This window comes from Pogoniulus pusillus, chromosome 36 (assembly GCF_015220805.1).
Source record: "Pogoniulus pusillus isolate bPogPus1 chromosome 36, bPogPus1.pri, whole genome shotgun sequence".
In the NCBI taxonomy this organism is placed as follows: Eukaryota; Metazoa; Chordata; class Aves; order Piciformes; family Lybiidae; genus Pogoniulus; species Pogoniulus pusillus.
In genome coordinates this window covers 8473503-8499796 of record NC_087299.1, presented here as the reverse complement: position 1 = coordinate 8499796, position 26294 = coordinate 8473503, and the positions used below count along the sequence as shown (strand labels likewise).

The 26294-nt window shown below is 49.6% G+C and overlaps 1 protein-coding gene across 6 annotated transcripts in view; it reads left to right on the top strand.

The window, feature by feature from the left end:
- RERE (arginine-glutamic acid dipeptide repeats) overlaps positions 1-26294 on the top strand; it is a 259355-nt gene that overhangs the window by 226679 nt on the left and 6382 nt on the right. For 5 of the 6 annotated variants that reach the window (XM_064172260.1, XM_064172263.1, XM_064172261.1 and 2 more), the window contains 8 exons: positions 13978-14140; positions 16307-16399; positions 17067-17266; positions 18778-18939; positions 20636-20749; positions 21616-23000; positions 23208-23430; positions 24394-25117. In XM_064172260.1, coding sequence (XP_064028330.1) covers positions 13978-14140; positions 16307-16399; positions 17067-17266; positions 18778-18939; positions 20636-20749; positions 21616-23000; positions 23208-23430; positions 24394-25117 — 3064 coding nt within the window. The remainder of the gene's footprint in view (positions 1-13977; positions 14141-16306; positions 16400-17066; positions 17267-18777; positions 18940-20635; positions 20750-21615; positions 23001-23207; positions 23431-24393; positions 25118-26294) is intronic. The other variant, XM_064172264.1, reaches the window with a different exon arrangement.

Below are 26294 nucleotides of genomic sequence, written 5' to 3'. Positions count from 1 at the left end.
TCCACTTGCTGATTTATTTGAGTGGTTTTGTGTCCTTGCAGTTGTGCTTACGCTCTGTGAGCGCTGCCTGCTCGGGGAGGAAATGGGAGAGCAAAGTGCGGTGTGAGTAATCTCTGCTCTTCAGCTAGGGGCAAAAACCCTCTCACCAAATAAATAAGAAGTGGAGGAAAAAACCCTGATCTGACATCATGAGACTTAACTCCTACTGAGAATGACATCAGATTCCAATAATAGAGCGTGGCAGGAACTAGATGTGCTTTAAAACCTGCTAATTTAATACGTTCTGACTTCAGCCAGGGAAGGCGTCAGACAGGCAGCTCCATCCAGGGAGACAAACAGCAGCAGCAGCTATAATTAACAGGAAGATGTCCTCAGTGGCCCATAAAATGGCATAGGATTTACACATGTGGTTGGTACAGAGAAGCTGCAGCAGCTTGGGGACTGGAACTTCTCTGCAGACAGTCTGGGCTGCCCCAGAAACTTTGACTGGTGTGGTCTGTTTGGCCTGAATCACTTGCCCACATGTAGGCTAACTCACCAGTTTTAAACTGGAGCTTGAAAGATAGCTAGAAAGCTCTGGGGTTAGGAGTAGAGACTCCAGTGTCTCCTCAGGTGAGTCAGGTCAGGGCTTTGCATTTGCAACATGTGAGCACTTAGCCATAGGAAAGCTCTCTTCAGATCAGTCAGATGTCATCCATCCCAGCCCTGTGCAAGCTGGCAGCTGAGCAGAAGGGGAAGTTGCTGAGCTGTGTAATGGTTGTCTGCTTTAGCTAATGAGGAGTGTGACAGTGTAGGGGTGGTTTTATTGCCTCTCCTCAGTACTGCAGTGAGAGAAGCCCCTTCTAATTGTGCTGAGCTCAAAGCCAGTGTTTTCTCTCATCCCTTCAGTTACATGTCAGTGTTGTTCCAGCGAGCCCGAGGCATCCAGTAGAGTGCTGCAGTAGCACAGAGTCTTGATTTGAAGTGACAATTAACTGGAAGTGGTTTGTTTTAAATACCAACTTGCAATATTGCTGTGAAGCAGTCAGCTAAGAGAACAAATAAAGCTAACAGTAACGACAGGGAGGGTGTTCTGGTCGGTGTAGTTTGGTTCTGTTTGTATCATTGTCATAGTGCAATGACAAAATGTTGGTCAGGTGGTAGCACTTTCTCAGTTGCAGGCCTAGTTCCAGTTATGCAGACCTAGAAAACAAAGCAGACACCAAACTGGGAGGAGTGGCTGGCACCCCCCAGGCTGTGCTGCCCTTCGGCAAGACCTGGACAGGCCTCAGAGTTAGGCAGGGAGGAACTGGATGAAATCCAATAAGGACAAGGGTAGAGTCTTGCATCTGGGAAGAAACAAGCCCATGGACCAGTAAGGGTTTGGGGGCTGAGCTGCTGGAGGTCCTGGTGGCCAACAAGATGTCCATGAGCCAGCAATGTGCCCGTGTGGCCAAGACTGGCAATGGCATCCTGGGATGGATTAGAAAGACTGTTGAGTAGGTCAAGAGAAGTTCTCCTCCTTCTCCTCTGCTCTATCCTGGTGAGGCCACGTCTGGAATATTGTGTCCAGTCTGGGCCTCTCAGTTCAAGAAGGGCCTCAGGGAACTGCTTGAAAGATTCCAGCACAGAGTCACAAAGCTGCTGCAGGCAGTGGAAAGTCTCCCTGTGAGGCCAGGCTGAGGGAGCTGGGGCTGGGAGCAGAGGACCCTGAGGGCTGCCCTCATTGCTGCTGGTAAAGATGTGCAGGGCAGTGTCAGGAGGATGCAGCCAGGCTCTGCTCAGGGATGGCCAATGACAGGACAAGGGGCACTGGGGGCAGGCTGGATCAGAGGAGGTTCCATGGCAACAGAAGGAAAGACTTCTTCACTGGGAGGGTACTGGAGCCCTGGAGCAGGCTGCCCAGAGTGTGGAGTCTCCTCTGGAGACATTCAGAACTTTCCCCAGTGCCTTCCTGCATGACCTGCCCTGGGCTACCCTGCTCTGGCAGGAGGGTTGGACTGGATGATCATTGGAAGCCCCTTCCAAGCCCTAACAGGTCAGGTGAGCCTGTCTGCATCAGTGAAATGCAGGAGGCTTAAGTTCCCTGGCAAACAGTAGAATTAAATGTTTAATACTCTATCTGTATGGAAGTTAGGACACAGAAGTGCTGCTGTCCCTGCTTGGGATGCCACTTTCTGCATGCTCATAACCAACCTGCTTTAAATTGAAGTTGACATGCAAAGCACAACAGAAAACAGTCAGGTCAGGGAGGAAATGACCACAGGCTGTCAATATTTTTTGATTGGTTTTGATAGCTGATTGTGCTTGATAGAATTTCCAGCCTCCCTCTGAAAATCCATAAACCAGAGCAAATGCTGTGCTTGAAGGAACCTTTTCATTTCCTGGCAGCCATTACATGCTGCTACCAGACAAAAAAGAAAGCAAAGCACATTTTTTTCTTGCCAGCCTTTTCCCAAGCTCGGAAATGGATTTTTCCTCCCCCCCCCCCCCCCCCCCACTGTCATTCAATTATCACCTCAGGAAATGCAGGGATATAACTGATGATCCCTTTAAAACATCCTGCAGTATTCCACTCCTCCCATCCTTCATTTCCCTCCTCTCTCCAGTCATTAGATGTAGCAGTGCTGATGTATATTTTATGGGGTGACCCTGACGGCTGTCGCTTGGAGGCTCTGCAGAGATAATAAGCTTGTGCATGTAACGACGGGCAGATAAATAGAGAAGTGTTTACAGGTTGCAGTGTGGTAGCTTTTACTGCTTTATGGCTTGCTGCTCTCTCACACACCCCCCCATGCCAGCAGCCTTTGCTTTAGATGCAGTGGGACGCATCACAGAATCACAGGATGGTAGAGGTTGGAAGGCACAAAAGAGATTCCAGCTCAACGCAAGGGGGAACTTCTTGGCTGTGAGGGTCACAGAGCACTGGAGCAGGCTGCCCAGAGAGATTGTGGGGTCTCCTTCTCTGGAGGCTGTCAAGGCCTGTCTGGATGTGTTCCTCTGTGATCTCTTAGTTAGGATTGTCCTGCTCTGGCAGGGGGGTTGGACTCGATGATCTTAGTGCTATGGTCTAGTTGACTGTCTAGGGCTGGGTGCTAGATTGGACTGGATGATCTTGGAGGTCTCTTCCAACCTGGTTGATTCTATGATTCTATGATCTCCTTGGATCCCTTCCAACCCCTAACATCCTGTGTTTGTCAAGTCCAACCCCCGTGCCAAGGCAAGGACACCTAGAGAAGGTCACACAGGAACCTGTCCAGCTGGGTTTGGAATGTCTCCAGAGATGGAGACTCCACCACCTCTCTGGGCAGTCTGTTCCAGTGCTTTAGAACCCTTAAATCAAAGAAGTTCCTTCTCATGTTTAGGTGAAACTTTCTATCATAGAATGGTTTAGGTCGGAAGGGACATCAAGGACCAGCCAGTTCCAAGCCCCTGCCATAGGCAGGGACACCTCCCACTAGAACAGGTTGCTCAAGGCCTCATCCAACCTGACCTTGAACACCTCCAGGGAGGTTGTGGAGCACAGAAGCACCCAATGTGATCTTCGATCTTCGATCACATTGGGTGCTTCTGTGCTCCACAACCTCCCTGGGTAACCTGTGCCAGTGTCTCACCACCCTCACTGGAAAGAGCTTCCTAACACCCAGTTTAAATCTCCCCTCTTCCAGTTTAAACCCACTGCCCCTTGTCCTATGTTCATGTTTGTGCCCATTAGCCCTTGTACTGTCACTGGGCACCACTGACATGACTGGTCCCATTCTCCTGGCACCCACCCTTGAACCATTTGTCAGTACTGATGAGTTTCCCCCTCAGTCTTCTCCTTTCCAGACTAAAAAGTCCCAATTCTCTCAGTCCTTCCTCACCTTTTTGCTACCTTCATCATCTTTGTAGTCCTTTTCTGTACCCCTGCCCTCCTTGAAGTGGACAGCCCTGCAGTGCAGGCATTGAGAGAGGCACCACTGAGGTGTAGCCTGGAGCTGTGAGATGGGTTTTTGTCCCACAGCCAGTGATATGCAATCAAGGGACATAATTACTGAGCTGGTAGGAAAAGAAAGTGCAGCTAAAGGGATCCTGAGGTGGTGCTTGGCACCTTCAGTGAGACAGTCCTGTCCCTTGTATTGTGCTGCTAAATTCTCCATGCCAGCAGCACTGGTGGAAATGGTCTGTGGAGGGGAAAGGCAGGGCCCAGAGCAGGGTGTGGTGATCTCTGCCCTCAGACCTTCTCTGCATGCCTTGTGTTTAATTTCTCTGGGTATTTAGCCCACTCTCATTTTTGTCCTGCTGTTGGAGCTCCAATATTGAGAAGTTGTTCTTAACAGGAGACTGGCAGTGAAAGATGCTGCATGGAACCAGCTGTGAACTCCAGGACTTTGATGTGGGTTGTAAAAGGGAATGAAGGAGTTGTTGGCTCAAGGAAACCAGGACTTCTGCCATCTTCTGCAGAAGCACTTCATCTCTGCTCTGCTTGACTCACCTGGCCCACCTGGCTTTCCTTAGGGGTAGTGCTGTGGGCATCAAGATGTGAGTGAGAAGAGGAGAGAGCTAAATACTTGCATTTGCTAATGGCTGTTGCAAGGAACCTGCAGTGTCTGCCAGCCCGAGCCTCAATAAGAAAAGAGATGCTCTGGCTCCATGGGGGTTAAATTATGGTCTCCAGATGCTGTCTGCCTGAAGGAGTTTGTGCCAGGTGAAGGCATCACTGCAGTGCTGAAGAACTGGACTCTGCTGGAATGGGAGGCCTCTCTATGCTGCAGGATGGGCACAGGCTGGTGGAGGTGGAAGGCAGGAGGTGGAAGATGAGCTGAGGAGAGGGGAGAAGTTCGCTGGTGCAGCCGAGTGGTCAAGCAAATCAGGATTTCTAATAGGATTCTAATTTGATATGAGTAGTAAAGGGGAGCTGAGTAGAAGAGAAGTCCTTGACAATTGTCTGTTAGGCAAACAGGTTCTTAACTCTTTCATTATTTTGCTAACCTCTTAATTGACCAAGCACCAGAGATCCCAGAGGGGGGTACCTGGTGGCACGGCGGCGGTTACGCGGTCCTGCAGAGCTATAACTGACACTATTAACCACAGGCTCTAATAATTAATAATGGATGCAGCCAGCAGTCTGTGAGTTCCTGTGGGGATTAGAAACTCTGTTGATTAACAAAAAGGAGTCTCTGGAGGAAGAAGCCTTAATTGCAAAAGCTTTCTTTTCATTCTGGCGTGGTGTGCAGCTGGAGAGAGGGTCAGCAGCTTTTAACTCTGGCTGAGGCTTACAACTGGCATCTTATGTGTTTGTTTATGCAGAACTGTTAAAGCTGGTCTCTAAATCCCTAAAAATAAAAAAAAAGGGTCACTCTCATGGAACAGATAGGGAGGGTAAGCTCCAGAATATGCAAATCATCCTTCATTTCCTACCAGTGCATGCAGCATTAATTGCCAGCGCTGGAAGAGGTTAGCAAAGGAAGCGGATGGAAGCCGTGAGTGAGATGTGGCACACAGACATGTTCCTGGGCCTTCTTTCAGCCTGTGGACAACAGCATTTAGATTGCTCTGTGGTTTCCCTAAAGCCACACCAGTTGAGTGGTAGGAGTGAAACAGGAATGTCCAGCTGAAAGAAAAAGCTCATTTGAGAGCAGAAGGGAAGCTAAGTTGTTGAGGATCCACTGGATGAGCCTCTCTGGTGGGGCTGGTTGTGACAGGCATCAGGAGCAAGTTCTACACAGTGACAGTGGTGAAACACTGCAGCAGGTTGCTGAGGCATGTAGGTGAGGCCCCATCCCTGGGGACAGCCTGCTCCAGTTGGAGGTGTCCCTGCTGCTTGCAGGGGAGCTGAACAAGGTAACCTTCAAGGGTCCCTTCCAACCCAATTCAGATTGTGAATTAAAACTGGGCTGTTGCTGGTGGAGCTGCTCACGTACTTTGAGGGCAGTCAGCACAGTTGCACTTCTCACACAGCCTTGATCTCAGCCAGTGTGTAAATCTTCTACCCCTTTGTTTCTATACATAGTAAGTTCTAAAAGGAATGTGCTAAGAGTTGATTTGTAAATTCTTCACTGGCTTTGTCATCAAACAGAAGCTGCTCTGCAGTGGTTGAGTGTTGCTGTGCTACTGCAGAGAAGTGTTTGTTTCACATGAGGGGTTTACATCCTAGCCTGCCTATTCCTTTTTTTCTCCTGGCTTTACAGTCCCTGTTCACCAGTTCTTTTCTGCTAGTGATACCATCATCACCCTGATCTAGGGTAGGGTGTCCCTGCCCATGGCAGGGGGGTTGGAACTAGATGATTCTTGTGGTCCCTTCCAACCCTGACTGATTCTGTGATCATTCCTTCCATCTCATGACACTTCCAGTTCCCAAACATCATTCTTTTGCTTTGGGTTTACTTTGCACTCACACTTTATGCTGATACTTAGTTATGTTGTTGTTACCTCTCCTATGAGCACAGGCTGAGAGAGCTGGGGCTCTGCAGCCTGGAGAAGAGAAGCCTTTGAGGAGACCTTGGAGTGGCCTTCCAGGATCTGAAGTGGCCTACAGGAGGGCTGGGGAAGGACTATTGACAAGGTCTTGGAATGACAGGATGAGGACAAATGGGTTCAAAGTGTCAGAGGGGAGATTGCAAGTGGATGTTAGGGAAGGGTTCTGTGCAGTGAGGGTGGTGAGACACTGGCACAGGTTGCCCAGGGAGGTGTTCAAGGTCAGGTTGGATGAGGCCTTGAGCAACCTGTTCTATCAGGAGGTGTCCCTGCCTATGGCAGGGGGTTGAAACTGGCTGAGCTTTGAGCTCCCTTCCAACCTAACCCACTCTATGATTATTTATTATTATTACTACTCTTGAAGGAGGGCAAATCTGTTCTCTTGGGAGAGTTCCAGAACTGATCTGAGTGTTCAGGTAACATGAAAAGTGAAAATTAGTTCAGTTTCTTCACTGCTCAAGGAACTTCAGAGAGAATTCTTAAGGTTCCATAGCTCTGCTGTATTTTTGGCCTCTGTCAGCTACCTGAACAAAAGCCTCATTTCTAGGTGGTAGAAGTTTGCTCTCGCTGTGGTCTGTAGAGGACTGAGCAGGGTAGTGGTGCTCATTTAGCAGAAACAATCAGGGAGCTAAACAATCAGGGAGCTGTTTCACTTGCAGGTTTTTTCCACAGCAAAATGAAATCCAGAAAATACAGATGGAGCCTCAGCTGGGTTCCCAGGAAACTCTCTGGTTCTTCCTGTACTAAATTGACAGCATTAGGACCCAAGGAGCTAGCCTGGGTTTCTTACAAACCTAGCTCCTCCCTTGATTTCCTGCTTGGCCAGCCTGTTTTTTTCCAGGAGCTTCAAATGAAAGATGGAAGCAGCCAGATCACCTTGCTGGTGGCAGAACAACCTCCTCCTCAAACCATCAGTGGGGTTCTTGGCAGAGGGCAGGGAGGGAGAGAAGGCTGTAGAATCTTAGAATTGTTTAGACTGGAAAAGAGCTTTAGGGTCATGGAGTCTGTTTTGCCAAGAGAGGACCTGCTGGGTGAAAACCCCGGGCTGGAGACTTGGAGATGCCTCAGGGAGCATCCCACCCTTTTGAAGTGCGGGGTTTGGGTTGTTTGGGGGTTTTTGAGTGTTATTCAGGATGCTGCTTGGGTTTTAAAAGCCTCTCTTAACAGTTAGCAAGGTTTCAGATTGTGCAGCATCCCCTGCACCCGAGGTGGACGTTAATGTGCACTGCTGAACAGCTGCTCAGACTTACTGCCTAATTAGAGCATATGTAGTCCTGTTTGGTAGCGCTGGCAGAGGCCTGTGGGCTGAGCTTGCAGCTGTGAAAGCATCTAGGTCCAGCTCTTCTTCCTCTTCCCTGCTGCAGTTTTTCACACTTCAGCTTGTTCAGAGCAAGGGAGAAGCTGCAGATTTTCTCCCATCTGGGTCTAGGCTCATGACAAGGCAGAGCTGTGCCATGTTCTCTGCTGCTCTTTCCAGCTCAGCATAGTAGGCTCTGCTCTTTAGGAGGTCAGAGCACTTAATTGTGTCATTATGTCTTACCTGAAGCTTGAGCAGGGCAAATTGAGACCAGATACTAAGAAATTCTTTGGAGAGGATGGGGAGACCCTGGAACAGATTGCACAGGGAGGTCATGGCTGTACCCTCCCTGGAGATGTTCAAGTCCAGGTTGGATGAGGCCTTGAGCAAGCTGGTCCAACACAAACCGTTCTGTGAATCTATATATGATATATTTATGTTCTCCAGGGGGAGGTTAGGTTGTATATGAGGAAGAATTTCCTCCTAGAAAGGGTTCTGGGGCACTGGAACAGGCTGCCCAGGGAGGTGGAGGAGTCACCATTCCTGGAGGGCTTTAAAAGCCTCATAGATGTGCTACTGAGAGATGTGGTGTAGTAGCAGTAGCTCAGCAGCAGCGGTGGGGTTGAGAGCTGGAGATGAGTGGTTGGACTTGGTGATCTCAGAGGTCTTTTCCAACCTCAGAAGTTCTGTGGTTCTATTCTGATAAGCCTTTTGCATACATTTGCATCTCGTGGGTTAGCAGCATAGGGGTATGGTGATGTGTGTGTGATGGAACTGATGCCTTCAGTTCTGTCTCCCTGTCTGCCAGCAATGTTTTGAGTGGTTCTGTTTGTGGGTGTACAGTTTGAGGAAGCAGGCTGGGGATGACAACCAGCCATACACTGGGCTCTACTCGAGGTACTGAAAAGGCACTGAAGTATTAGCACAGAGATGTGCTGAGGGACATACCTTCAGCTGCAGAGCTGGTGGAGTTAGATCAGGCTGGACTGGGCGATCTGAAAGGTCTGTTCCAACCCACGCAGCTCTGTCAAGCTCCCTACACAGACTGTGCTCGTGGGACTCCATCTGCTTGACCTTCCCCTGGCATTTGAGCAGAACCAAGAGTGAAGCTGGAGGAGTCAGTGATGGAAGCAGCTGCTGGAGACACAGTTCTTTAGCAAAAGGGAGCATTAATTTAAGTGACTTGACTTAATAAAACCTTGATGCGTTCCAGAAGGATCGTGAATTCATTAGGGCTGCAGCTGGACAGTCTGTTTCCCTCTGCTCTGCCCTGGCTGGGTTCTAGCCACTGAAGAGAGTTGTCATTTACCTTTGCTGTTTAATTACTGTAAAGAGATTCTCCTCCTCCACCATTTTTAATTTTTTTTCCTAGCAGAGTTAAGCTCTGGGGAAATTAAACAGCAATTATGATGTTTGCTCACTGTGTTTTACCATAACAGATACTTGAAGGTAAGTTGATGTGTTTGTGTGATTGGCTTCCATAGGAGCAGCTCTGCTGCAGCAGGGCTGTCAGAGCCTCTCAAAGCCAGAAATGCATCCACAGTGTTAATCCTTTGTTTACCTAAGGCAGGACTCAGCACAACGTGGGGTACAGCTTGTACTGTGTATTTTACGTTGGACAACTACTGATTGGGAGAAATGAGGATGTGCAGCACTGACTGGTCCTCAGGAGAGTTTCAGGGTGTAGAAGAAGTAGCAAGGCTTGCTCTGGTGTTTTGTGGTGTGGCTGCAAAAAAGTAAGGGTGAGAGCAGTGGGTGAAAATGGTGAGAGAGGTAGGAGAAAGGTGCCACATCTCCTAGTCCATGGCAGGCGGCCTGTGCAGAGCAGGCAGTGCTGGGTTAGGCAATGTAGGCTGCTGGGCACTAGCAGAACACTCTTCAGCTTAGCCTCCAGAGCTGAACTGCAGAGGAAGTCTTCCTGCTGCATACACCTGGGGGAGTGGACCTGGACCATTTCTTTCTCTTCAGACATAATCTCTAGAACAGAGAGAAAAGGAGATGAAGTGTGACTCTGCTGGCTACCTACAGCACAGGGTGACCTGGCCGTGGCAGGAGAAGGCAGGAGATTGGAGTTGAGAGCCCCAGCTGTGTTTCAAAATGGGTGAAAGCTGAGCCATGGGTTTTAGTGAGGAACACATCCCCTCTGTCCTGTGCAAGTTGAGTAATGGGAAAGGTGGCATTAAAGACCTCATTCTGCTTTGTGTGGTTGATGAATTGCTTGGGGCAGTTAACCAGATGTTAACACAGGAAAAATGGAGTTGTGTTTGCAGAGGAAAGGAGGCAGAGCAAGCAGAAAGGAGGCTGTTACTATGGACAGCTGGGCACATGGGGAGAGAAGTGAATCTTCTCCCCATGCTGTGGGAAAAAGCTGTTCCCTGGTGGAGAAGAGGGTGGCAGAAGCAGTTGGATGATGCTCACTGCAAAAGGAGGCAGTCCCCTCCTAGCTTCAGACTGTGCACTTCAGGCCACTGAGGTGGATTAGTGATGAACAAGGTCTCCGTTTCAAGCAGCAGGTTCTGCTCTCCCTGAACTTGGCTTGTAAGCCTTGAGTTTCTCTTCCACCATCAGCCAGAGACCTCACCACAGGTAGTAGCTATCTCCATGGTCTCACCTCTTCATTGTTTTCTCTCTGGAGATTGGAAATGAGGGGGGTGTGTAATGATGCAGTGAAGGGTGGGTTCAGTCTGCGTGATCTTGAGTGGGTTTTAGTGTGTGTTAGCAATACCAGTGCCTGGCACAAAACCCTTCAAAGGAGACAGAGTGTAGCTGCAGGTTGTTAGGCAAGGACTATTTCCCTGGGTCTAGACCTGCTACCCAGAAAATAGGATTGAGAGGAGCTGCTCTCAGCCCTCCCCCAGTGCAGCAGCAGCAGCAGCCTGGCTCTGTTCATCCTGCTGCTGGCAATTACAGCACAGAGCCGTGGGATGTGTTGACTGCGAGACCTTGTGGTGAGGTGAGGTGAGCTCGTCGGGAACAAAATGATCATTACAGGCCATTCATGTCAGCAGCGTTTATGCTTTTCTGTTTGCTTGCAAGCAAAAACAGCAGCTAATTTGCAAGGCTGCCTTTGGTAAAAGGGCCTTTTGATCAATGCCTGCCTGTGTTAATGTTTCAGCAGGCTATTGATTTCTGCAGCAGCTTTTGTTGCCTGAATTTATGTACCCTGGGTTTCAGCAGCACACACTATGCATGTTTGATTAAAGTTCATTTGACTTCACTGGCAGTGAAGCTGGAAGCTGCCTTTTTATATTCCCCACTCCTTGTTTGCAGAACCAAAGCTTTTCTGACTTATTTCTTTGTGCTGAAGCTTCTGCCACCCGTGCAGTCACCAGCATGCTGTTCCTAATCCTTCCAGACTCACTCCTCTCCAGCCTTTAATCCCTTAGGTAGACAATATAATATTAGATAGCCAGGCAGGCAGTAAGATCTGGCATGGAGTTTTTCCCTGTGTGATACATGTCTGACCTGTGGGGGTGTGCACAGCCTTCACCTTCCCTGCTTGTGCTGCTGCTCTGAGCGTTTTGCTGCTCTGGGTTTGTGAGAAAGTTGAGTCATTTGCCGAGTCGTGCAGCTCTGCACCCAGGTGATGAGCTGGAAGTACAGAATACTCTCTTGCAGAGTCACAGAATGGTAGGGGTTGGAAGGGACCTCCTGTGGAGATCGTTGAGTCCAACCCACCCCTGCCAGAGCAGGTCACACAGGAACATGGCCAGGTGGGTTTAGAGGGTGTCCAGTGTGGGAGACTTCACAACCTCTCTGGGTAGCCTGCTCCAGAATGCCAGTGAGGTTCAAATTCTAGTGCCCATTTAGGGCTCTTCACAGTGAGAGTGGTAAAATACAGGAACAGGTTGCTCAGGGAATGTGCTTGAGACCCCATGCCTGGAGACACTCAAGATGAGACTTGATGTGGCCCTGGGCAGCCTTATCTAGTTGGAGGTGTTCCTGCTGCCTGCAGGGGGGTTGGACAGGATGACCCTCCAGGGTCCTTTCCAACCCAGTGCAACCTGTAAATGCTCCTTTTTTTAGTGCAGCATACTTGGGATTGAATCCCTCAATACATCCAGATTCCATCAGTGGGGGGAAACAAGCTGACGAGTGAATTCCTGTTTCATCTTCAGCAGCAGTTCTGAGAGGGTCTCAGAGCTGTCTGAAGTTAGTGGTTTTTACAACTATCCACCATTTCTCTTTTGAGTTCGGGTTGTGATGTAGTGCCTGGATGAGCTGTTAAACCTCCCTGGGGACCTGATGGGCTTGTGATGTGTAAGCAGAGCTCAAATAGGTTCCTGTTTCCTGTTTTGTGAGGAGAGGAAAACAGATTGGTTTGCACTCTGCCGTGGCCATGTGTCAGAGGACACATTAATCCCCTGACATAAAGACGTGGGATTTACTGGCTTGCTCCTTGCTGCTGGCACCTCACGTTTGAGATAAATGAATTTATAGGTAAAATATGGCTGGTTCCACTTGCCAGAGACTTTCTACCTCTGCAAAACGTGGCCTGAGCTTTTCTGTGCAGCTGTGTGTGCCTCCTGGCACAGGGCATCCCCTCAGTTGGACAAACAGTGATGGTGGATGGACTTTGAGCCTGCTTAATGGACTCGGGGTAAAACAGTATTGCTAAAGCAAACAAGCAGGGCTGGACAGGCAGCAGCAGGCTGCTGCTGTCAGAACTCTCGGTTCTTCTCTAACACTGCTTGAATGCTCAGCACCAGCCTGCACCCACTTTGGTTTCAGATTCTCTTCAGGAAAGGGCTTGGCTTTTTAATTTGAAGAGAGGTATTTCTTTACTTTTCAGTTGGGCTTTTGTCCTTCTGAATCAGCACTTGTAAGTGGCAACTCACTTTGCCCACTCACTCCTCCTTCCTCCCCACCAAGCATCACCAAGCATCACTCTGAGTACAGTTTGATGAGGAGACTGATCGGGTTTGTGGTGGGGGCATCAGTAGCATCAGTCCCAGCCTTTAACAGTGCAGGACAAAAAATGCATCCATTCTGTCACTTGCCAGCTCTCCAGGTTGTGCTTATTTTCTTTTACTGGCGTTTCTGGGTTTAAATTAGACTTTGGTGAAATTCTTAAGTGTCTTAAATATCAGCAGTTAGCACCTAGAAGAACGTCCTCCTTTTGTCTTCCAAGTGTTTCCGTGGTACAGATGCTGATTATGGCTGGAATTGGTTGGTTGAGGCTCTTGGAAGAGTTTGGATTCAGGGTGTGCCTTTATTGGAGCTAAGGTGAGCGATCTGCCCCCGGCGTGAGCTGCAGGATTTCCCCACAGGGGCAGCAGGCTGAGGTTGTGTCATTGGATCACACAAAAGGCAGTTCCAAGAAAGCTTTTCTGTGGGCAGTTCAGGTATGTCTGTTCTGATGCTGATTTTTGAATTTGGTATTTTGTAAGGGACTGGTTAGAACTTCTCCTTCTCCCCCTCTTACAACATAAAAGAAACACCACCTCTTACCTTAGGGGCAGATGAGTGGCCAGGAAATGATGAGGTTTCAAAGAAAAGCGGAGAGGTGAAACCCACACTCTGCTCTTCACTTGGGCATTGCATCCACTGGTTTGACTGGCAGCTGCTCTGGTTTCTGAATGCAAGCCAGATTCATTATGCTGTGAAATTATCACTCCTTTCTCTAGGTGTGCTCTTTTAACTGCTTAATTAATTTAGATGTGGGCATATACATTCAAATTAAAACACGATTTACAGAGGTAGGGATGAGTTATGGTTAGGGGCTGCGTGGGGAACAGGCTTTCAGTCTTTTAACTTCCAGCTTCTGAAACAAGAAGGTTTAAAAATAAACCTCAGTGTGGAATGTAGGCTGACAAAATGGCAGGGTCTGTTTGTATTGATCCTCACTCTTTCTGTAAACAGCAGAGGAGTCGTAGCAGTGATCAATTGCTTGCTCTGACAGCTCACTGGCTGGGGTGCTGTGGAGCTGGGCAGGGGTGTCGGCAGGATGCTGCCGGCGAGGCGAGGGCATCCTGCTCCAAACTGCTGAGCCCAGAGGCTGGGTGCACACTGCCCCATCTTCTCTCCTGGTAAAGGAGAGGAGTGAGAAGGACTTTTGTTTTACAACTAATAAGGATTTAATTTCTTTCTGTCGGGTCTAAAGGATTCTTTTGTCTGGCTGAATCCATCCTGAAGCTTCCTACCAAAACTACCCGTGCACGCATCCGGAGAGCAAAAAGGGAGGGGGGAAAAGCTGACAAGTCAGGTTTGCATGCCCCTCTAACATACTCCTTCTGTATTTGCAGGGAGAACTAATCACCTTCTATTACTATTGGAAGAAAACCCCTGAAGCAGCAAGTTCTCGAGCCCACCGTAGGCATCGAAGGCAGGCTGTGTTTCGGAGAATTAAAACCCGCACCGCTTCCACTCCAGTCAACACTCCCTCCAGGCCCCCCTCCAGTGAATTCTGTAAGTGGAAGCTAAAAGCAATGCATTTATCTTTGTTTAGATGCAGGGAGCAACAGTAATGTAATGGTGCTGCACCTTCAAGGGAATGAAGCAAGGAAATGGAGTTCAGGCAGTTGCCCTCTCCTGTTCCTATACCATTATGCTGGAATGCGGTAGGCAGCTTTGATCACCCGGTGCTTTGTGCAGGTCTTAAACATGAAAGCATCCTGGAAGGATGGAAACGTTGCCCTGCTACTGAATTTCCCTACTCTTTCCTTGGGTCTGTGTTGCATTTTCTCTACGCTTATTACAGTAATGGGGATGAGACAATGCAGACAGAAGGAAGTCCTTCAGCCCTGTGGAAGGAAGCCCCTTTCATCCTTACTTGGTGCCCCGTACCTCCTGCTTGATCTCAAAGCTTGTGCTGCAGCCAGCACTGTTGTATCTTAATGCATCGGGGAAGAACTGTGGCCTTGACTGAAGCAGAAGTACCTAAACAAAAAATGATTACCCAAAGCAGTGAAATGTGCTGCATTGCAAAGGGTTATAGAGTCCACGTGGACATAGGCACTTTTATCCTGATATGAAAGGCCTCTGTTACACTGGGAGTTGTAAGTCTTCTATTGGCTAAAGCCAGCACATCTCAGTTGCCTCCTAAAGGATAAGGGGCTGTGGAAAGCAGAAATTGGCCGGCTCATATTGGTGAGATAGAGGATGTGGTGAGCAGGCAGGACAGAGAATTCTGGAGAGGGTATTAGTGAGGTAGTGAGAAAAGGCTCTTGGCTTCTCCTTGTGAAGTGAAGAGGATCTATTGCTGACTTCTGTCTGCACAAGAAATGAGGACTTGGACAGCTCAATCCGAGAAGCTCAACACTTCAGTGCACATGTGGCTGGAAGGACCCATCCATATGGATCCTACTGCAAGATGGGAATAAAAATCAATCTAGTTAAATAAAGCAAGGTCTAGCCTGGTGTCAGTTTTGCAACCAGGGTTTAAACACCTGAAAGGATTAATGTAGAAATGATGGCAGTGTTAGCAGCTACTGTTATTAGATGGGACCCTGTATTAATTTGAAGGGTAATGAGTTGATGGCAAATGCTAATGGCAAGTGCTGTAGGATCCCTCCCTCTCTATAACCTGCATGTATTACAGGCTACCCTCTTGGAACCTTTAGAAAACCACTGTTCTTGCACCAAGGACTTCTCTTTCTAGTTAAAGATGAGAACAAAAGAAGCCACAGAGCTCTCTGCTTGTGACAGATCACAGACCTGTTACCTTGTGGATCTGTAGGGGTGGTGCTAGAAAAGCACTGTGTGCTCAGTAAGAGGATTTACTCTGACTTGTTCTAGAAGGCTGGGAGAAGATACAAGTTCTGAGACGTCTGCAGGTTTTCAGTGGGTTAGGGTAGTGCTTTTTAGCTGGCAGGCTTGCAATCAGATGATTTGCTTGGTGCAAAGGAAGGGGACCCTCCACAGTCCCCACATCTTCAAAACACAACACTCTTGATATGTTAAGTTTGCCACAGGGCGAAACTCATAAGGAGGCTTGCAGTAAGGATTGGATAAGTGGTAGTATCTTTGTAGTACCTCTCATCCAAAAGGCTCACAATGTGTTTTTCACACAGGTAATTATATATGTAAGCATTGTTTATTCCACACGCAGAAACCATCTAGTTCCTGGCATGAGTATAGCCACTAACAGAGCATAGCAGCTCTCTCCATCTGCTTTAGTAGATGAAATCTAGAAACAAAGCAACCCAGAAGAGTCACCACAGAACCTGTCCATGGAGTCTGGTGAAGGAGGATTTAGCAAACACTTGATTTAAAATTTGACCAGTTCCTAGAGTGAAATCTCCTTTCTCTTGAGAACTGTGCTTTGGGAGCAGAGCTTCCATAAGCATGAGCAGTGTTTGAATGGCAGCTTAATTGGAAAAGCACCATGTGCCTGAAGCAAAAGTTCTGTGAACTGTGTCGTTCCTGAGCCCTTCTTTATCTGCAGGCTGAGCAAAAAGAAAATCAGTCTAAAGGAAAAAAAAAGCCCCAGATAGAGGTGATTCAAGGCAAGGAGATTGCAGGGAGTCACCACATTTACCAGCAACCATTATTGTTCAAACAAGCAGGAAGAACAGCAAATCCTGCTGGGTTTTCCTTTTAATTTTTCTCTTCTTCTCTCCTTTACTTATTCAGTGGACTTGAGCTCTGCCAGCGAAGATGACTTTGACAGCGAGGACAGCGAACAGGAACTGAAGGGCTACGCCTGTCGTCACTGCTTCACCACCAGTATGCTCCCAATTAATTTGTCTCTCTCCTTTCTGCTGCTGCTTGTTTCATGCAGTTTCAGTCAAGCCAGAGCAGTTCACGTGCGTGTTCAGCTGTTCAAAACGTGTGGGTTAGGATCAGCTGAACTGTGCAGCAGTCCTGGCAGAGTTAATCATGCTCTGCCATTGCGAATTAATGCTGCAGTGAGGAGTAGGCATGTCTGCAGGAGAAGATCTGCATAATCTGTGGTGTATCTAATCAGTTTGTGATACAGCAAATCAATACAGCACTGGGACTCACACAAAACTTGCTTTCCTCTGCACCAAACCTGCAGCAGCCCCGTTCATAGATTTGGGTTGAAAGAGACCTCAAAGTGTCAACTCCCTGCCACAGGCTGGGACACCTTCCACCGGCTCAGGTTGCTCAAGGCCTCCTTTAACCTGGCCTTGAACACCTTCAGGGAGGGGACATCCACAAACTCCCTGTGCAACCTGTTGCAGTGTTCCACCACCACCCTCATACATATATATATAAAGTAATATAATTAATTATCCAAGGCAAGAAATGCTGTATGGAGTATAGGAACCAGTTTAATAGAAATGATAGTCTCTGAATTGTAATAAAGTAACCTCTAATGGGGTGTGTTTGTGCTGAGTACCTGCTAAGCTGTTGCTTTTCCTACCCCCAGCCTCCAAGGACTGGCACCACGGTGGGAGGGAGAACATCTTGTTGTGCACCGACTGCCGCATTCACTTCAAGAAGTACGGCGAGCTGCCCCCCATCGAGAAGCCTGTAGACCCTCCACCCTTTATGTTTAAGCCTGTCAAAGAGGAAGATGATGGACTCAGTGGAAAGCATAGCATGAGGACAAGGAGGAGTCGAGGCTCGGTAGGCTGAGCATTTCTGCTTTGCAGCTGCCTCTGTGCTTACAGAAACTGATCTTGACTGATGGAATGCTGACAGGGAGGCTTTCTAATGGAACATGAGCCTCCCTCCCACCTTTCTCTGTGTGTGTGTGTGCACACTTAAAAATGGGCCTGCAGGTCTTTCATAGCTTCATAGAATACCAGATTGGAAGGGACCTCAAGGTCCAACCTTTCAGAGGAGAAATACAGTTACAGATTCATAGAAGAAGATATTTGGTAACAGATCTTCAGATCTTCTCTTCTTTTTCACCTCAAGAGTGCTCAGATTCAGCCTTTTGATTACTTTTTTCCATTTTCATAGAATTGTCAGGGTTGGAAGCGACCACAAGGATCATATAGTTCCAACCCCTCTGCCATGGGCAGGGACACCTCACACTAGATCAGATTGCCCAGAGCCACATCCAGCCTGGCCTTAAAAAATTTCTAGGGATGAGGCTTCCACCACCTCCCTGGGCAACCTGCTGCAGTGTCTCACTGCCCTCATGCTGAAGAACTTTCTTCTTAATGTCTAATCTAAATCTCTCCTTCTGTAGCTTGGATCCATTCCCCCTGCTCCTGTCACTACCTGACACCCTAAAAAGTCCCTCCCCAGCTTTCTTGTAGCCCCTTTCAGATACTGGAAGTCCACAAAGGTTTTGTGAAGGAAATGCAGTATTCAGCAGCAGCAGCTTTGGAACATCTTTCATAGATTCACAGTGTGTTAGGAGTTGGAGGGGACCTCTGGAGATCATCTAGTCCAGACTCCCTGCTAAAGCGAGGTCACCCAGGGCAGGTTGTCCAGTTTGGCACCAAGGTGGGTTTGGAAAGTCTCCGGAGAAGGAGACTCCACAACCTCTCTGGGCAGCCTGATCCAGGGCTCTGCCACCCTCACAACAAAGAAGTTTTTCCTTGTATTGAGGAAGAACTTCCTGGATTCCAGTTTGTGTTCTTTGCCCCTTGTCTTACCACTGAGTACCAGTGAAAAAGGACTGACCTCCTCCTTCTTGACACCCACTCTGAAGGTATTTGCAAACACTGATCTGGTCCCCTCTCAGCCTTCTCCTTTCCAAGCTGAACAGCTGCAGGTCTCTCAGCCTTTCCTCCTCACAGAGCTGTTCTATTCCTTAATCGTCCTCATAGCCTCTACTGCACTCTCCAGTACTCCCCCTGCCTCTCTTGAACTGGAAGCCCAGAACTGGACACAGTACTCCAGATGAGGCTTAGCTTTATGATGTTGTCATTTCCAGCAGGCACTGCTGAACAAAATCATCAGCACTTAATGTTTCTAAGTAGACCAATTAAGGATTTGCCTCCTTTTAAGCCCAGATGAGCTTTCAGGGGAAAGCTGTACCGGTGTTAAGTGCTCTTGGTTTTCCATTTCTCAAGCTCTTGGCAGGAGTGATCCATCCGTGCACAAGACAGAAAGAAATCCCCAAGTGAAGAGTTTGGCCCAATGCTGGCTTTAATAAGCTTTCCTTTCTGTCAAACCAATAGATGTCTACACTACGCAGTGGTCGTAAGAAGCAGCCAGCCAGCCCTGATGGTAGAGCCTCACCTATCAATGAAGACATCCGCTCCAGCGGCCGCAACTCCCCCAGCGCTGCCAGCACCTCCAGCAATGACAGCAAAGCAGACTCGGTGAAGAAGTCTACCAAGGTAGAACATTCCCATTCTTCTTCTGTTGTTAGGACTGCACACCTGAGGCCTCCTCAGTGGCTTAAAGAGACACAGATTCTAGGGAGCCTCTCAGTGACCTAGAAATTCCTCTTTGCCTGGATAAGCAAAGCGATGCAATGGTGCATCCGAGTGCTGCTTTGTTCCTGTACTTGAGGCTGTGTAGCCATCAAACCCGTCGAGTATCCCCACGTAACCTTTGTGCTCTCATGATAAATTAATCCTTCCATTTCAGATGCAGATGCAAGCATTAGGCTCATGGAGGTAATACAGATCAGAACTGTTGCATTTCAGACAAGGAGACACTTCTGAGGATTTATTTTTTTAAAGCAGTGCTTAATCTTTGTTTACAGAGGAATATGAATATGAAGTAATGGAGACTGCTTCTGGTACTGGTTTTCTGGGAGTGTATTTGCTTGGTTATTCAGAGCAGGCTGATAGTTTAGCCTGTTTAAATGAGCAAGTGCTTTTCCAAGAGCACTGGAGAAGCAAAGCCAGCTGAAGCAGGAAGACTTGCTGTTGAGCAGTGTGAATTGAAAAGTAGCAAGTTGAAAAGAAATACTTCAACCAACCAAGTCAAAAACTGGATCATGGAGCAAGTTTTCACATGATAGAACTGAGAATTTAGCACAATTTGAAGTTAGGTCAGGTAATTATGTGATGTATAAAGCTGTCAGGGGCCATGAAAGGAGGTAGTAATCATGTAATAACTACCCACTGTCAGGCCCTGTGTTTGAGGAGGTACAAAAATACCCCTCACAAAATACCAGGAGTAAACCAGGACTTTCATGTGGTAGAAGGAGGCTTATCCTGTACTGACTCCTGCAGAAATTCTGGCTCCATCCTCTGTTAACTGCACTTGGTCTCTGTTAGAAAAGTTTACTGAGCTGACTGATCCAGTATGAGTTCCTAATGGACTTGGTTCAGCACAGCTGAAGAGAGCTGCTTGGTTCAAAATAATCTTTCCAAGCTGCAGACCACCTCTGCAAGCTGAGGAATGATTTCCTCAGTGATCCCTTTTCCTGCTAGCTTGTGTCAGAAAAGCGTGCAGGGTTTGCGTGCAAAATGCCCCTTGGGTTGCTGCCTGCGGAAGGAAAGCTGCAGCCTGCTTTGGATTCTGCCTTAAATGTGATTAGCAGAGGGGGTGGCTGGAGCGTTGTGTAGGTGCAGGTCTTCTGGGACCTCCTTTGCAGTTGGCAGAAGACAGCAGCAGCTTGAGATCAGATTCCCTGTAGGCTGTAATTGGTCGGAGGGCCAGACCATAGAACCTTAGAATTGTCAGGGCTGGAAAGGACCTCAAGGATCATCTAGCTGTAACCCCCCTGCCATGGCAGGGACACCTCACACTAGATCACGTTGCTCAGAGCCATATCCAGCCTGGCCTTAAAGACCTGCAGAGATGAGGCTTCCACCACCACCTCCCTGGGCAACCCATTTCATTGTCTTACGGCGCTCGTGGTAAAGAGCTTCTTCCTAACATCCAGTCTGAATCTGTCCACTTCCAGTTGTGCTCCACTGCCCCTGGTGTAATGAGATGTTGTTAAATAATGCCTTTGTTGACTTCTGCTCCATAGGAGCCCTTCTTACTTGAATTAGATATGGTAGCTCCAGCATGTGTTCAGTTTACTTTTGCACAGACATCACTGATAACTGCTGTGTTCTGCTTCATTTATGGCAGAAGATAAAAGAAGAGGTGTCCTCTCCTCTCAAGAACTCCAAGAGGCAACGGGAAAAGGCAGCTTCTGACACAGAGGAACCTGACAGATCCAATGCCAAAAAATCCAAAACTCAAGTGAGTCTTACAGAGGAGAGTAGAGAGGGGCAGGGGATGCAGACCTGGTGACAAAGGGAAATGATGAAATCCATGTTGAGCCACAGCAAACTGTAACTCAATCTGTGACCTTTATGATGTGGTCCTTCTGCTGAACCACTGGAATGATACAGGAGAAGTCACAAGTTCTGGCTGGTTCTTTGCTATCAATATTGAGTGGATTCTTCTCAGCTCCCTCTGGTTTTGGTGGGGTTTTTCTGAAAGGTCTTTTTTTTCCCTTTCCCCTCTCCTGTGGCAGTTTGGAAGCTCACCACTGGAGTTGTCTTCATTGAATGGTATCATCAAAGCTCAGTTGAAATACTTTGAGGATGTCTTTGCTGCTCTGTGTACCTGATCAGGTTCCCTTTGTGTGTAGGGAATTGTGGCACTGAGCTTTCCTTATTAGAGAACACAGGTAGGAGGGGATCTGGATGTCATCTCATCCACTCTCTGCTCAACAGGGCCACCTGGAGCCAGCTGCTGGGAATCATGCTCCAGAGCTTTTGACTGTCTCAAAAGATTTAAATGACCTCTCTGGGCAACCTGATCCACTGCTTGGTCACCGTGACAGTGGTGAAGTGTTTGCTGCCATCCAGGCAGAATCTGCTGCGTTTCAGTTGGTGCCCGTTGCCTCTGGGCACCATGAAAGAGTGCAGCTCTGTGCTCTTTGCACTCTGCCTCTGTGTATTTGTTACCTGTGCTGGTTCAAGTCAACCTGTGAGGTTCACAGGCTGACGCTGGCACTTGTGTCTGCACAGCGTGTCACAGGTTGCGTCCTGTGGCAGGCTGGTGGTGTTCTTTGTGCAGTGCTGTGATGCTCTGTGGTTGTTCTTCCCCTCTCCCTGCAGGAGATCAGCAGGCCAAACTCTCCCTCGGAGGGTGAGGGTGAAGGGGAGAGCTCTGACAGCCGCAGCGTCAATGACGAAGGGAGCAGCGATCCCAAGGACATCGACCAGGATAACCGGAGCACATCCCCCAGCATCCCCAGCCCTCAGGACAATGAGAGCGACTCGGATTCATCTGCTCAGCAGCAAGTGCTGCAGGCACAGCCCCAAGTGCTGCAGGCACAGGGTGCTTCTGGCCAGGCTCCTCCTCCCACACCACCAGCGCCAGCCCCGTTGCCAGCATCACTGCCAGCAGTGTCTAGCGCTGCTTCAGCTCCGCCGCAGGTCTCGCCGTCAGCATCCCAGCCCCCCAGCCAGCCCCAGGCCCCTGCTCCACCACCTCCTCACTCTCACATACAGCAGGCCCCTGCTTTGCACCCGCAGAGAATCCCATCACCCCACCCTCCTCTGCAGCCCCTGAGTGTGTCACAGAGCCAGCCGACCCCAGCCTCCTCACAGCCTCACTCTCAGCCTCCGCTCCACAATCAGGCCCAGCCTGCCCCTCACAGCCTTCAGGCCCAGCCCCTCCTGCCTCATCCTGTGCCTTCCCAGGCATTTTCCCTCCCCACTCAGTCATCTCAGTCTCAGGTTCCCCTTCAGACACAAGCTCCATCTCATTCTCACTCTGCTCTGCAGGTTCAGGTAACGCAGCCTGTCCTGCCGACCACAACCTCGCTGCCGCAGGCTCAGCCTCCCCGGGAGCAGCCCTTGCCGCCTGCACCCATGGCCATGCCTCACATCAAACCTCCTCCTACAACCCCAATCCCTCAGCTCCCCACTGCTCCTTCCCATAAGCATCCTCCTCATCTCTCAGGCCCCTCTCCGTTCTCTATGAACTCCAACTTGCCTCCACCACCTGCTTTAAAACCTCTGAGCTCCCTCTCAACTCACCACCCTCCGTCTGCACACCCTCCTCCTCTGCAGCTGATGCCTCAAAGCCAACCGCTGCAGTCTTCGCAGGCCCAGCCTCCTGTATTGACACAGAGTCAGAGCCTTCCCCCACCTGCTAATCACCCCCCATCTGGACTCCATCAGGTATCCTCCCAGCCCCCCTTTTCTCAGCATCCATTTGTCCCTGGAGGCCCACCTTCCATCACTTCTCCTTCTTGCCCCTCCACTTCCACGCCACCCACCGTGCCTGGCATCCCGCTTCAGACTTCCATCTCTACATCAGCAGCTTCTAGTGGAAATGTGCCAGCGGTGACAGCCTGCACGCTACCACCCATTCAGATCAAAGAAGAAGTCCCAGATGAAGCTGAGGAACCAGAAAGCCCTCCCCCTCCACCCAGAAGTCCATCACCAGAACCTACTGTGGTGGACACGCCAAGTCATGCCAGTCAGTCAGCCAGGTATGGAGGTTGTGAGCTGTGCTTCCTTCATGTCTGTCTGCTGGCTGGCTGTGGCACAGTTCATTTTCCTAGGGCTCTGAAGGTAGTTCACAGTAGTAATTGTGTGAGTGTAGAGTGGTGGTTTCACTTTTTGGGGCACACAGCTCTCAAATCTCAGCCTCTTGCATCCTTGCCAGGACTGAGCTCTTTCTCATTTGCTTCTTTCAGGTTCTATAAGCACCTGGACCGTGGCTACAACTCATGCTCAAGAACAGATTTATACTTCATGCCTCTGGCAGGATCAAAGCTGGCCAAGAAGAGAGAAGAGGCCATTGAAAAGGCCAAAAGAGAAGCAGAGCAGAAAGCCAGAGAAGAGAGGGAAAGAGAAAAAGAAAAAGAGAAGGAAAGAGAGAGGGAACGGGAGCGGGAGCGAGAAGCAGAAAGAGCTGCGGTAGGTTTGTTCGTAGCTCAGAGCTGTCGGAGGGGTGGGCGTGGTGGGGTCTGAGCAGGACGGTGGCTATGGGGTGTGCATCTCCAGAAGCACATGGGTGTGTTTGTGAGCATGGGAGCCTTCTGTATCAAGTGAAGGCCAACCAGCTGTGAGCACTTCTTGGCCCACCTGTGACTTTCTTCTCTTCAAAGGAAGTGGGGAGTTTCTGCTCCTGGTCTTTGTTGCGTGCAGGAAGCCAGTGCAGCCCAGGCTGGCTAGGTCAAGTGTTTGCTTCCACTTGTAGTGGATACAGTGAACGCTTTTGGTACCTTGTGTCAGACTCTGCAGGCATGAGAGTACTGAGTGCTGACTTCCAGTGGGAAGTCAATTTAATGGAAGCCATGGAACTCTCTTTTTATGGGGGGACCCAAACTCCACTCTTGCTATCAAGAGCCAGTGCACGTCTCTGGAACGGTTCCAGACCTGTAGGAGGGCAGTGACACGTGGTTGATGCTGAACAAGAACGTGCTAAAGTCCTGTAGTGCAGGTGCATTTGAGAGGTCTGAGTAAGAGCTGTGTGTTTCTGTAGGGCTGTGGAAGTCAGGGTATAGCATCAGCCCCTCGAGGGATCTGGCAGCATTCAGTGCTTCAGCACCCTCATGGAGGAGGATTTGCTCTAATGTCTTAATCTAAATCCATCTTCTTCCAGTGTGAAGCCCTTGCTGCTCATCCTGTCACTCCGTGCTTTTGTAACAAGTCCTTCTCCAGCTCTCCTGTAGCCCCCTTCAAATCTTGGAAGCTTGTTCCAAGATTTGCCTTCTCCAGACTGAGCAAACTCAGCTCTCAGCATGTCCCCATAGGGGAGGCTCTGTAGCCCTTGGATTGTCATCATAGCCCTCCTCTGGACCCACTCTAACAGTTCCACATCCTTCTTGTGTTGAATTCCATGTATTGAATTGGGTTTCTCTTCTCCGTTCTGTGCAGCAGAAGGTGTCCAGCTCGTCCCACGAGGGCCGGCTGGGCGAGTCTCAGCTCACTGGGCCAGCACACATGAGACCTTCCTTTGAGCCTCCACCCACCACCATCGCTGCCGTCCCGCCCTACATCGGCCCGGACACGCCTGCCTTACGAACGCTGAGCGAGTACGCCCGGCCCCACGTCATGTCCCCGACCAACCGCAACCACCCCTTCTTCGTGCCCCTCAACCCCACCGACCCGCTGCTGGCCTACCACATGCCTGGGCTCTACAACGTGGATCCCACCATCCGGGAGCGAGAGCTGCGGGAGCGGGAGATCCGGGAGCGGGAGATCCGGGAGAGGGAGTTGAGGGAGAGGATGAAACCTGGCTTTGAGGTGAAGCCCCCAGAGCTGGATGCTCTGCACCCAGCTACTAACCCCATGGAGCATTTTGCCAGGCACGGCGCACTGACTATTCCCCCAACGGCAGGACCTCACCCCTTTGCTTCCTTCCATCCCGGTTTGAACCCTCTGGAAAGAGAGAGACTTGCACTGGCAGGCCCCCAGTTGCGGCCTGAAATGAGCTACCCTGACAGACTGGCAGCAGAGAGGATACACGCAGAGCGCATGGCATCGCTGACCAACGACCCCCTGGCGCGGCTGCAGATGTTCAACGTCACGCCCCACCATCACCAGCACTCACACATACACTCACATCTACACCTACACCAGCAGGACCCCCTCCATCAAGGTGAGCCCACTGCCAGGGCAGGTTTGCGTGGGAGATTTGGAACAGTTTCTGTGCTGAAAGAGTGGTCAGGCACCGGAACAGCCTGCCCAGGGAGGTGGTGGAGTCCCCACCCCTGGGGGTGTTCTGTGGCACTTCAGGATGTAGTTCAGTGGTCCATGGTAGTTGGGCGACAGTTGGAGTTCACCTTGAAGGTCTTCTCCAACCTTAATGACGGTGATGCTAGGGAGCTTCTCTCCCCAGGCGGGCTGTGACTCTGCAGTTCAAGTAGCAAACTCCCTGTTGTCTTCTGTGTGGTGTGACTTGTGTGTGAGCACCATCCCTGGAGGTGTGCACATGTGTAGACATGGCCCTCACCTCTGATGAGGGTCTTGTGTGGGTGGGGAAACTCTGGAAGAGAAAGGCTTTTGGCAAGGGAAGGCTGAGAGGAGACCTTATTGCTGTTGGCAGCTCTCTGAAAGGATGCTGGATTGAGGTGGGGATTGGTCTCTTCTCCCAGGTAACAAGTGGTAGAGCAAGAGGCAGTGGCCTCGGGTTGCACCAGGGGAGGTTTGGTTAGGAGATTAGGAACAACTTCCTTACTGCAGGAGTGGGAGCAGTCAGGCACTGGAACAGACTGCCCAAGGAGGTGGTGGAGCCACCATCCCTGGAAGTGTTGAAGAAACCTGTGTCTATGGCACTGGGGGACATGGTTTAGTGGGCATGGTGGTGTTGGATGGAAGGTTGGAGCGGGTGATCTAAAAGGGCTTTTCCAGCCTTAATGATTCTTTCATTCTGTATTGTGCAAGTTGAGTTAAGCAAACAGTTGTGGTTCTGGAGAGTGAACCCATAACAGTGATGGAGGAACTGCAGTACAGGGATCTCCACTGAGCCTGCCCACTGCCACTGCAGCAGGGTTGCTGCTTTCTTGGGGTGTTTTAAAACACTGCAGTTCCAAAGCACCACCTTGCAGTGGTGTCTGCTCCACAGGTGGAGAATCTGGTGGGTAAAGGCAGTTGATGAGGAGAGGTGTCATGGACTGGGTAACGCTGCTGGTGTAAATGGCTGTTAGATCAGGAGCTATAGCTGGAAAGAAGCTGGGAAAAAAAACTGAGCAGAGAAAGCTTTCATCCCTTCAGCCATTTACATGCCAACCATCTGGCTTTCCTTGAGCTGAAATTGTCACAGTTCTCCTAGGAAC